The following is a 12211-nucleotide window of genomic DNA, read 5'->3' as shown; positions in this document are numbered from 1 at the left end:
TGTAGGGAAAGTTGAATTAGAGACTCACCAACCTGTCCTAATTCCTTCTGTAAAATGGAGAGAACGCTTCCTCTCCATACTGTTGAAGAGGATGTCTGAGTGACTGAATCTGTACATCACCATCATGGCACTTGAGCTAAATATTACTAACTCCCTGTGCTTGCATTAGTCCTTCTGCATGAGGTTACTTACTTTACATATGGAGACATGTTACAGCTTCGTTACTTCATTGCTGAAGACACTGGAATAAAAAGTGAGCACATAGGGTCAACCTAAATGCAGAGGGCTTTTTTTGGTTGGTGTGTGGGGTTTTTTGGTGTGGCTTTCTTTTTGTTTTTTTTTTTTAAATAATGCAGGCTGATATCTTTGTGGACAGAGCTGCACTGAAGGATTGGACCTTGGTAGTAGCACCTACTGTTGTAATGCTCAGTTTCTGCTGGTGGTTTCTAGGCTTTGCTAAGCATGACAGATCCCTAAGGTCAGCTTTAAGAATGCCTGAAGGTTTCAACATACTGTGTTTTAAAGAGCTGCACAAATTAAATCCCGCTTACTGTGTGTGAGACATAGGCCTCCATAAATTCCGAAGTTACGTAGCTGGTGAGATGATGGCCATTGTGAGGCACTACAGGCACTTTATTGTACTAAAAATAAAAACAACAAAAAAACCAACCCACGCTTGCTTGTGGAGCTTGCCTGTTAAATATAGGAAACTTAAGTACAGAATGGGGAAGAAATGTAGGGGAATCTCTATACCTTTGTTATCTTCAAAACTCTCAAGATAACCTTCTGTTATTAAGAATATTGTACTAGGTATTTTCTTCTTTTTGACTGTAACTTCTCACTTGAGTTTAGAAATGCTGACATGCTTTTCTTTGTTTCTAGGTTTCTTACTCTGAAGTCACTTCTATTAGTAATCTTGGTGTTGCCAGCAAAGAACTAGTAGTTGAAAGACCTGGACACATTTTTCTAACCTACGGAAATGGTTCTGTGTGCATCGATGCTGATGGAAAGAAGACTTCTTATACCACCACTGTCCACTTCATCTGTTCCAGGGGCACTCTTGTAAGGATGAATGATCTTTCAGTTGTTGCTTTATCATAGTAGGTTTTCCATCATATAATGTGAAGCTACAGGAAGATGCATAGTATATAGCAGATTTGTGACAAGGCAAGACTTCTTCAGGATTTAAAATAGACGTGTAAAAATAAAGCTGACTTAGGTGCTGGAGAAGTGTGTGTCTCAGACTGAGTGTTTTATCATAAGCAAGAACTAGTTAAAACCTGTCAGTGGACAGTGATAGTTCAGGCTGGTCTAATTAGCATGAAAAATAATGGGGACTTAAGGCCGAGTGCCATGCAAACATTGCAGACCCTCTTAAGATGAAGAACATCTTCAAGCGTATCTTGAAGCATATCTTCAGGCTTAGGTTCTGCATCTTCTGTAGCTTGTTGATTCTAGAGGAATTCTTAAACCTATAAAGCTTTTGCTGATACAGCTCCACATACTGAAGGCTGAGGGGATCATTAGACTGAAGTTTGCCCAGACTTTTTTTTTTTTTTTTTTGCTGGCTTGTGAATTTGCAAGTCTTACTTCCCTCACTGACAGGATCTTCAGCCCAAGAGGTATGGTGAAAATCTGTGGCTTGGAACAGTTTTGAGCTGCTTTGCTTTTGCCTGAAAACACTGAAATGAAATATGTATAATTAATACTCTTGTTACCTCAGTTAAGAGAGTTTTGTGTTGCTTGATTTTTACTTGGTTTTATTTTTTTCATTTGTGGGTTGTACATTATACCTCAAAATTCTTCAAAGCTTAGACTGAGGCAAGGTCTGGTTATGCATGTCTAGATTCAATACTAAATGTAATCTGAGTATTTGGATGTCAGATACAGTTCTTTAGTAAAGCTTAATGATATGCTAAGTGTTTATGTAGACAGAGTTTTTAGCGGTGACCTTCAAAATAAATAGGGAAGAGGGAAGCAGGGTGAGAATTGCATACATTTGTAGTGAAGTCTTTTAGAAGAACCTGACACTTTCTCATAAAGTGGAATCTCAAACATGAGAAGGTGTTGGCTGTTACCCTTATCCTGATATTCTTTCTGCAATATCTTTTCAGAGTAGCAGCCCACGGTTTATAGCTATTCAGGAATGCATGGCTACGTTCATATGGGAAACTGAGGCTGCTTGTCCAATCAAGGAAACAAAAGATGATTCTCAGGTGAGAAAGGGAAGCATAACTGTAGTCATAGTCTCAGAATACTTTTTCCTAGCTCTCCTGCTTGCTGTGTTTAAATGACTCTTGAAGAAAAACTAACTACAGTGAAGTCTAAAGTTGTGATGAAGCCTTGTGATATTTTATTTCTTTCTTCTTGAAGTGTTCCTGAAAAGTGTAACTTCTGACCAAAGTATTCAAGTGCTTTCTTAAGAACAACTTATTTGGTGTGGCACTTAATGTTTTATTACCTTACAAGGTTGTTGGTAACACTGAGCTTATATATAAGGATGTACATTGTCCCTGTTTGTGTACAGATCATCAAATGAGTGAGGCTTTTTTTTAACACTGAGCTACTCAGTTGCTTCTACTTTACAAGTCTCAACATAACTCATTAGTGTGAGAGCAGTCCTAAGTTAAAATTTCCTTACTCTTGACTAACCTGGTAGATGTACTCTGTTAAATTGCACTTTGATATGTTGGTATGTGGCTGACGTCAATGGACAGCTGTGCAAAAGGCCTGAAAGAAGTGTTGCTACTGCAAGAGCTGTTCTGGTTGTCCAGATTAAGTTGCTGATTGGTACACAGGCAAGAAATATGTGTAAATCACTACTCTGGCTCTTTAAACAAGTTAGAGGTAAAACTTATACAGAAGAAACACAGAAAGAGAAAATAATGCTGTTGTAATTTTTTTTTCAGTCCTGCTCTGTGCGAGACCCAAACACTGGCTTTCTGTTCAATCTGCAGCCACTAGCTTCTGAAAAAGGCTATATGGCTACTGGCATTGGGAAGAAGTTCTTGGTAAGGATTCTGACTGTACAATCTGTTGCTTATGGATGCTGTTGTTACCTTTTTCCAGTCTTGCTTAGTTAGCAAGTAGAGCTTTGACTCAGTCCTCTAATGAAGTTTGAGTTGGCAGGGAAGTACTGTGCTTGAGGGGAGGAATGGAAGATAACTTGAGTCACCCCAGATCATCCAGGTCTTAAAAGCATCAGACTTCTGGTTCTTAGCAAACACAAGGTAGCCACACTTCTGACGTTATGCATGGTTTTCCAGTTATGGACTCAGTTGTATAACACAAGTTTATTTGCTGGTGCTGAAGAAATGGACAGTGGAAGCCTAGAAAGGGAATTAATCTGTCCATATCAGTGTTGTTGACATGATCTGCATGTATCAGTAGTCCTAGGCTGTCCATAGATACTACCATAGTGTCTTTCAGTGTAAGAGGAAATGTGCTTAACCACATCCTGTACTTGTAGTCGGGAGAACTTGTGGACCCTGTAAGCTGAAGGTGGAGGATATTTTTCCTGTATTTTAGCTGGTTGTGTTGCAGTCTAGAAATGAGACATTTCATGCTGTTTGAAATAGTTCTTGACAAGTGAGTTTTACTGATGTAGAAATAGCTACGTAGACCTAATTTTTCTGATGCTGTTAATAGTGTGTACACCCACATGTTTCAAAAACTTCTAGCTAAACATCTGTGGACCCATGCCAGATTGTGGTGTAATCAATGGCAAAATGGCTGCTGGATGCGAAGCAGAAAATCTGACATCGGTGAGGCTGGTGGAATTGGACAGAACCCTTTATCTGTCTGGTGAAGGATTTCTAACTCTCACCTACAGAGGTCCTCTTCATGTGCAGTCAGGTGAGTTCAAGAAATATGCAGTGGGGAGAGATGCTGATATTGTATGAACTTTCTCATTCCTGGAAAAAGTATTGCTCCTCACATGAAGAAATGGGTAGTCAAATTGGGAGAACAACTAAAATGAACTCTCACTCTTTTTCAAAGTGAAATCATTGCTTTAAGCTTCAGTTTCATGAATAATGCTCTCTAAAGTTGTTTTGTATGTGAAAGGTCATTTTTCAGTAAGCTTATGCTCTCTTATTCAAGAAATTCCACGTAAGTGCTCTAGTACTTCATGCAGACCTCCTTCATGAATTTAAATCTTTTGCAGATAAGACTAATGAAAAATGTGTATCTAGCTTTTGGATTTTACAGTTGCTCTTCAACTGTACTGAAACTAAATTTTCGTAGAAGGGCATATGACACATTAACAGCAGAAGGTTTTTAGGAAAACAGGATTTTGAATTCGAGAATCTCAGATGCTCCTGAACGTTTGTCCTCTGCACAAGTTGTTGTGGTGGTATCTCTTATTTTCCTCATTGTGATGGTTTTGTACCTAATATGCAATGGGAGACAAGTGATTGAGTTCTCGTGTATTTTACTTTGAGAGCTTCTATAATTTTAATGACAAATACTACTCCCCCCATACTTCTACTGTTTCTTGTGGGCTGTGAAAAGAATGATTAAACAGAACTTAACATACGCTGCTTAAATAGCATCAGTATTTGTTCTGCAGTTATTACACTGAACTTCTTGCAAACAAACAAAACTCCTAAACACAAAACTTTGCTATGTGTGATGTAATTCAGAGGTTGCTGGTACTGCTGACTTGACGTTTTATGGGTTTTGCATTTCTTCAAATATATCATGTCAAAGACCTCAGAAGCACAGTTCAGTGAAGGTAGTTATGCTCTTGAAATGTGCTGAGGCATTCTGGTCTCCCATTTGGAGAGACACTTGTGGCTGCTAGGCAATTTAGCACAGGTCTCTAAGGAAGGCTTGTGTACTTACACTTAAAAAAACAGTAAGGTAGTGTTTTTCTTGAAGCAGTTAGTAACAAGAAACTGTTAGAAGATTTTGAAGTTAAATTCAAATATCAAGTGAACCAGCAGCAGATAAGTGTTTGTTTTACAGGAACATCAGACACGTTCACAGTGACTTTCATTTGTAATGATTCGTATCCTGGAGAGCTTAAGTTTGTGCGTGAAGAGATAAACAGTGCGCTGAACATCCATGATACCTTTTTTGAGTTTCACACAGCTCTGGCTTGTGCTCCTGCTCCTGTAGACTGCCAGGTTACAGGTAAGTAACCTGGAATTTGGGTGGGATCTGGTGTAGTGACATCTTTATGGCAATAGTACCTTCTCTCAATGGATATCTAATGTGATTCTTTGAATTATGTGTATTCATCAGTGAAGCTGGTATCATTTCAAACCCAGTACTTCTGCAAGTATCTAATAGGTCATCTTTCAGCTTTCAGTATGTACCACATGTCTTTCAGATGCTGCTGGCAATGAGTATGACTTAAGTGACTTGGGCAAAGAGGGTGAACCATGGGTTGCTATAGACACTTCAAAGGAAGCAAAGAAGCGAACGTTTTTCCTAAATGTCTGCAAGCCTTTGCCCTATGTGTCAGGATGCCCTGGTAAGCCAAGTGGCAAGCATTTCTTAACTTGTGACTTTTGATGCAAGACCTTATATGCAGAATCACACTTTAGTAGGATTTCTTGAATCCTACCCGTTCAATCACTGAACCTGGGTGAGGTATGTCAAGGATATAATAAACAGACTTTCCCAAATTGAAAGCAGTCTTAATGTTCATCAGGACTTTTGTGTTGAGATTAGTGGGAATACATTTGCGAAAAATGCAGTATTTGGGCACTGTTTGCCAATATCCTTGATTTATTTATTTTTTGTTGTTGTTAAAAAGAAAGGAAAGTTAAATGTTGTTGAAGCCTCCTAACTGAATGAGGCCAGAATGAGAAGCTTATGTCATGTCTTACTGTACTTCTAGCCAGTTTTGTTTATTTAACCTGTTGCTGTAGCTTTTTATCAGTCTGTGGGAGAGAAATTTGTTTTAAAGATTTCAGTGAATGCAGGACAGTAACTTGTTCTGTTCCTCAAAGGCTTTAGGCACACAAAGTTTCTAGCGGTATTTATGAAAACACTTCTGTTGTGCTCTGCTTCAGGAGTTTGGAACAGTCTGTTTTAATGCTTAAAGCTCTCTTTGAGCTACTCTGTTATGTTATTTTACAATAGTTAACTATAGTCAAAGCTTTGAACTAATCTACAGAGTTTTTCTTTCTCCTGTAGGTGGTGCCATAGGATCTTGTGTGAAATACCCTGATAAAAGCAAGAACCTTGGAGTCATTCAGATAAACCCACAGGCTGCTACTGATGGGTCATTAAGCATTATTTACTTGAATGGTGACACATGCAAAGATAAGCAGCGTTATTCTACACGTATAATCTTCCAGTGCGATCAAACAATGGTAATTTTCTGTGCCAGGTGCTGTTAATGGGGATTTTAGAACTTAGACTTACTATAACAAAATAGTGTTTATTTTGGAAGAGAGGCTGGTTCTAAAAAGTTGTGTCTTCTATACAGGCTTTTCTCTTGTCTCTCCTTACAACTGTTTTCCTGAGCCCGTAGAACACAACAGCGAACTCTGTTGTGGAATCCTGTGAGCCACCAAAAGCAGCTCTCTGCTGAAATGTTTGAGACTTGTAATGTAATTGTTAGTAAGCCTCCTTCGTATGGCTTTTTTTTTTTCTGTAGGGCTCACCAGTGTTTGAGCAAGAGGATGACTGTGAGTTTGTATTTGTCTGGAGAACCTTGGCAGCATGTCCTGTTCACAAAGCAGAAGGTAAGTGTAGCTATTTAACTTTAAAATACCAAACAGATCTGTAAAAGAAGTAAATACTTAGTGAAGCATGTTTGTTTCTTGCCTTGGGAATCTCTCTGTAAAAGGTTGCTGGCTTGTGGAGAGGCTGTCTCTTCTGAGCTTTAAGCCAACTAAGAGTCACATCTAACATTAAAAATAGAATTTAGGATGACAGGCAAGTGTACTTTCCTATGTAGGCATATAAGGTAAAGTAATAATACTATCTCTGACGAATCATTGTATTACCTTGTTAAATCACAAGTAGACTTGCTAGTGTCTTGTAAATCTTAGAAAAGCGTCAGGTTTTGTGAGAATGAAGTTGATCATATGCCTGGCAAGTCATTCCCTGTCCCCTACTGAAGACTGGAAGCTATACTGTGAAGTTGACCCTTGTTAAACAATGGGGGAGAGACCAGTGGGGAGAATGTCAGAGTTTACGGCTGATGCCAGGACATGCAAGAAGGAATCACAGGTTCTAGTTCTGGTACTCGGCTCTTAGATGAGAAGTTGAGTGCGCAGGTTATCTTCTCTGCCCTCGAGGCTTTGTTTTGCAACTTGTAGATAATAAAACAGCCTTATAAAACAGCCAGACTTCCTGTAAAGAACCTGTCACAACAGTCCTAGACATTATTGAAGCTGACAGCGATCCTGTGTGGCATAAGAGGAATGTTTACAAACTACTGCTCTGTAGCACACAATTACTGTGCAGGGCCTTTAAAGGGTCACTTTAAAACCGAGGACTTTATCAGCAGCAAAGTTACTGATGTATATAAGCTGATTGGACTACTGAAACTAGAATTTTCCCAAACCTTTACCAACACGTATACAGAAAACCTGTAAGCTGTAGCTAACATTTCCTGTGATAAGTTATTTCCTAACTTGGCAAACTTTATAGCTGTTAAAAGAAGATATAAGAGTGACATCTAGGACAGCTTTTGCTTTGCCCTTGTGATCTCGCTGTTCTTTCCAGATAATTAAGCAAGTGGACTTAGTGTCCCTGGTTCTGTACTTAACCTGCAGCATGGCTGAAGGAAGAATCTGAGAGGCCACGTTGTAGTTTTTTGAACTACAGTGTGACTTTTGCACCTTACTTTAGTGGCAGTTATAAAAGAAATGTTCTATTTATAGCTTAGTCTTGTAGTTCTGTATATTGTTGACTTCCCGAAATGAGCTGCTTAGCTGGACTAAAATGGTTGTTCTTTGTCACTGTGCTAAAGTGCCAGCTACTTATTTTTGTGATCTTATTCATGCCAGCAAGTCTTAATTGTCCTTAGTGTATTTGGCATGGCTCATAGATATTAAATTGTATTTTAAATCCTTAACTTTTCTTTAAAGGAGAGGATTGCCAGGTGAAAGATCCAAGGTACGGTCATGTTTATAACCTGAAGCCACTTTCCAATGAAGACATAAGAGTGAGTACAGATGAGTATGACTACTACTTCAGAGTTTGTGGAGAAATAACAGAACCTTGCAAACCAGAGGCTCACACTGTGTCATCGTGTCAAGTAAAGAAGATGGACAATACTTACAGAAAAGTAGCAGGTATAGCACTTGATCAGAAGGAACTTAGAGAATGGGAAGGTTAACCAGAGTGTAACTGAAGCTATAGTGTGATATAGAAGATGTTCCTGCTAATCTTGGACATCTTATGAGATAAAGCACCCTACCGCTTTCGCTTCATGTGCAAATAAAATACCATTTATATATATCCTTGACACACCATTAGGAATGAGCTCAACTCTGATGTAGCAGAGCAGTATTCATTCAAGAACTAGGTCACAAATTTTAGAGGAAGGTTGAGGTCTTTCTATGAGCACTTCATTGTGCATTTTACTGCTGTCTATGTAACCCTGTTGCCAGAGGCATTGCTGCAGTCATGTATTTACTGGATTACCTGTTTACTTTTCTCAACTCTTTGCTTCTAGGTTTGCTTACAGAAAAACTGACTTTCAAAAATGGTTTGATAATGATTAATTACACCAGTGGAGAAAAGTGTCATAAAATATATGAACGATCAACTGCCATATTATTCTACTGTGACAAGACTACATCTGAGGTTAGTTTAAAAAGACATGCTGCTTGTATGTACTGTCTTCTTGACTTGCTCTCTTCTTAAAGTGTGAAAGAGTAAAATGAAGAACATGAACTAGCTTCCTTCAGAGTCTGTCTAATCATTTACAGACTAGGCAGGAGATTGAAAAGTCCTATGAAGTAATAGAAAATGAGGAAGGTTTTTAATTTCCTATTTATGGAAGGCCCCTTTGTCATGCCCTTGGAGGTACTGGGGAGGGATGTTCCGCCAGAAATAATAGCCATTTCTTTGTTTTTAAAAGAAAAAAAAAAAGTTAGGAGGGTGAATCTGCAGGAAAGTGGGTATTACATGTCCAGACCAAAAGAAGCTGGTTACTTGTTTTTCATATCTCTCTGTACTTGTGTTTTCCTTCATGTTCTGAAACAATGGTGCTTACAGCTACTTTTGCTCTTCCCCTTATTTCATGGAGGAGGCAGAAACCCCTAATGACTGCCCTTTTATCAGAAGTCTGCATGTGGATAAACTCAGGTTTGGGAGAAGCCATGCTTTCAGCTGATCAGGTGCATAGTGTGGCTCTGAGATAATATCCAAATGCAAGTTCCTGGATCTCCTTGAAGCAAGGCTGAGACATTGTGGTAGCTTCACTGTGTCTAAATGAGAAAGTAAATACCTTTTGTATTTTGTTCTTTCAGCCTGTGTTTTTGAAGGAAACTCCAGATTGCACCTACATGTTTGAATGGCATACTCAGTATGCTTGCCCACCTGTTAAATCTACTGAATGCTCCTACAAGTAAGTTGTTTCCACAAACCTGAAACAGAGTTATATGGTGACAGAAACAAATACAGCCTTATTGCAACTCGGCACAATATTGCCACTTTAGCTATTGTGTTTTGACATAGTAACTAGTTAACGTGGCATTCAGCGCCAATGCACTGTATTTTGAGTAGCTAGCAATTTGTACTTCCTAAAACTAATTTCACTGAAGAAAAATGCTTTCTTTGAGCTTCTTCTGGGGAATAAGCTTAGTATCAAAGTGAACTGTTGGGTATGCAGTCAGTGGCGGTTGAACATTAGGTTCAATGTCTGAGTACGTTAGGTTATTTCAAGTGTCTAGTTATTATTTAACTACAGCTAATTTAAACAAGAATACAATTGCTGTCTGTTTGGAACTTCCACCAAACAAATCTCCAGGAAAAATGTTATCTATTTCTGTCACAACCAAGTATTAGCTCATTAAGATTTGGTAAGTGGGGTCAAATGTGGCTAATAATTGGTCCAGAGTGTTAACATCTGGCATCATGATCGGTTTCTACCTGAAGGTAAAACAATCCACTGCAACTGTGTTTGTGCTTGCCGTGCACTGAAAGCCTGCGTGCTTCCGTGAAAAGTCAGATTTACCCTTGCACATGGACAGTTACTGTGGGGATGGCTGGTGCAGTGATATGTCTCTGTACTCAATTTGAGGTTTGTAGAGAGCAGTAAGTCTGGTGCAGATTTCTTTTCCAGCATGATACTCTGCTTATAGAGCTATTAGGTTAGAAGTTACTGTAGTAACTTAATTGTAACTCACTATTACTTGATTTTTTCAAAAATGCATCTCTGTTTGAATCCTTTGTCTTCCTTACAGGGATGATGAAGGAAACTTCTATGACTTTTCATCTCTGACACGGCATAGAGAGAATTGGGAGGCAATTGCTCTATCTGCTTCTACACAGAAATATTATATTAATGTCTGCAAACCCTTAGTACCATATGGTGCTACACGTAAGAGCAAAATAAAAATATATTCTTGCTTTAGCTGGGGGAGGCAAGTGGTAAGACAGTACTACCAGCTGTTGTTCAGAGTGGAGAATATCACCACGCAAAGTATGTGGAGATGGTGGCTTAATTTCAGCACCAGAGGAAAGGGTAGATTGAGGGTCTGATTTCTGTCTGCTTAGCAGATGAGATTCACTAGCAGCTCTTATCTTCTCTTGATAACTTCAGCACTCTAGCTCTTGCATACTTATCTGAAGTCTGCTATAGCTCTTAAAGATTAAAATAATCTTTTGGTGCAAGGTGTTAACTTTAGAATTTTCTCTATGACATCTTCTGACTGACTCCACATTCTGTGCAGTGGAAGACGAGTTAGCAGACTCTAGCGTTTCACTCTGTGTAGCAGTCTACTTCCTCAGTAGTAGCTGCCACTACATTCTGCATGACCTTGAGTGAAGTGAGGCAGTTGCTGCTACTTGTGATTTTTGGGGAAAAAACCCACCCCAATAAGTGTGGTTTGGACAGTGGCTTGGAGAGCTAGATCAGCCATAACATACCTGAAAGTAGATTAGTAAGGTTTTATTCCAGGCAAGTAAGCCTTAATAACATTTGATGTAATAACAGTTTTTGTTCAATTGTATAGGCTCCTGTCCTTCTGATGCTGCTGCTTCCCTTATGGAAGGTGCAAAATGTACAAGTCTTGGGGAAGTGGCTGATGGTCCCCGGTGGGAAAATGGCATTTCTATTCTGAAATATGTTAACGGGGAGCAGTGTCCAGATAAAATTCGCAAGAAAACAACAATATTGCGCCTCAAGTGTGATGAAAGCAGAATTGTAAGTGGGGTCACTCTGGCAGGATTTCATGTTTTAATGAGTTGTTGATATCACTGTATGTGTATGGAGAATGGTGGGGCAGTTCTTATTTATTCCCTGATCGTCTGTAATTGGATGGGACCCAGCGTTGTAAGCAGACTGGCTTATGAGTACTTGAGCTTTAGATGATGAGCAGTTTCTAAGAGATCATTTTGTAGTGCAGATTTTATCATCTGTAATAGCTTCAAATTGTCTGTCTGTATATTGAAGATTAAGGTGTATTGCGAGTTGGGAACTGTTTCAAGTAGTAAATAATGCTGTTGGCTGTGTAGTTCTTAACTCTTGTATATCTGTGCCTTAAACCATTAAGTTGTCTTCTATCTGGTGAGATGTCCTACTCTCACCTTTTGGATTTTCTGTTGCCCAGCTTGGCTGCCTTTAGTTCTCCTGTCATCAATTTTATTGCTCCTGATAATGATTCTGTACTGTTATGTATTTTAAAATAGTCATAGTTAAATACTATGTGCTTGAGTTAATTCATTGGACCACAGTGGTCTGTGAAGTCAAAGGACTGGCATTCAAGTTGAGCTCAGCTACAGACTGCAAGGATAACCCTGTGAAATCTTACATTATCACTCTGTAGAGATGTCACTCTCTCCGCTGTTTCATGTTTAGGAATCGAAGCCAGAACTTATAACAGCCATTGAAGACTGTGAATATACCTTCTTATGGTTTACCGCTGCTGCGTGTCCTCTTAAAAGCAGCGTGCAAAATGACTGCCGGGTAACCAATCCTGCAACAGGTAAGGAGGGGACCTCAGGATTTTGTATGTGTCAGAGGCCACTGGAAACGGCGTTACTGTGTTTGTTCTTGAGGGACTTCATTAGGAAA

At 39.1% G+C, this 12211-nt stretch overlaps 1 protein-coding gene across 1 annotated transcript in view; it reads left to right on the top strand.

The window, feature by feature from the left end:
* The window catches only part of IGF2R (insulin-like growth factor 2 receptor), a gene marked incomplete at its 5' end in the record, with an annotated part of 48823 nt that overhangs the window by 20400 nt on the left and 16212 nt on the right, over positions 1-12211 (top strand). Inside the window, 14 exons of the mRNA XM_010193596.1 lie at positions 883-1062; positions 2115-2216; positions 2910-3011; positions 3681-3855; positions 4969-5136; positions 5336-5479; positions 6148-6326; positions 6614-6701; positions 8055-8261; positions 8645-8775; positions 9444-9541; positions 10380-10516; positions 11151-11341; positions 11996-12122. Of these exons, the coding sequence (XP_010191898.1) occupies positions 883-1062; positions 2115-2216; positions 2910-3011; positions 3681-3855; positions 4969-5136; positions 5336-5479; positions 6148-6326; positions 6614-6701; positions 8055-8261; positions 8645-8775; positions 9444-9541; positions 10380-10516; positions 11151-11341; positions 11996-12122 (2029 nt within the window). The remainder of the gene's footprint in view (positions 1-882; positions 1063-2114; positions 2217-2909; positions 3012-3680; positions 3856-4968; positions 5137-5335; positions 5480-6147; positions 6327-6613; positions 6702-8054; positions 8262-8644; positions 8776-9443; positions 9542-10379; positions 10517-11150; positions 11342-11995; positions 12123-12211) is intronic.

Source organism: Mesitornis unicolor, unplaced genomic scaffold (genome assembly GCF_000695765.1).
Source record: "Mesitornis unicolor isolate BGI_N332 unplaced genomic scaffold, ASM69576v1 scaffold22400, whole genome shotgun sequence".
Classification (NCBI taxonomy): Eukaryota; Metazoa; Chordata; class Aves; order Mesitornithiformes; family Mesitornithidae; genus Mesitornis; species Mesitornis unicolor.
Note: the sequence above shows the minus strand (reverse complement) of the source record. Positions and strands in the feature narration are given on the sequence as shown.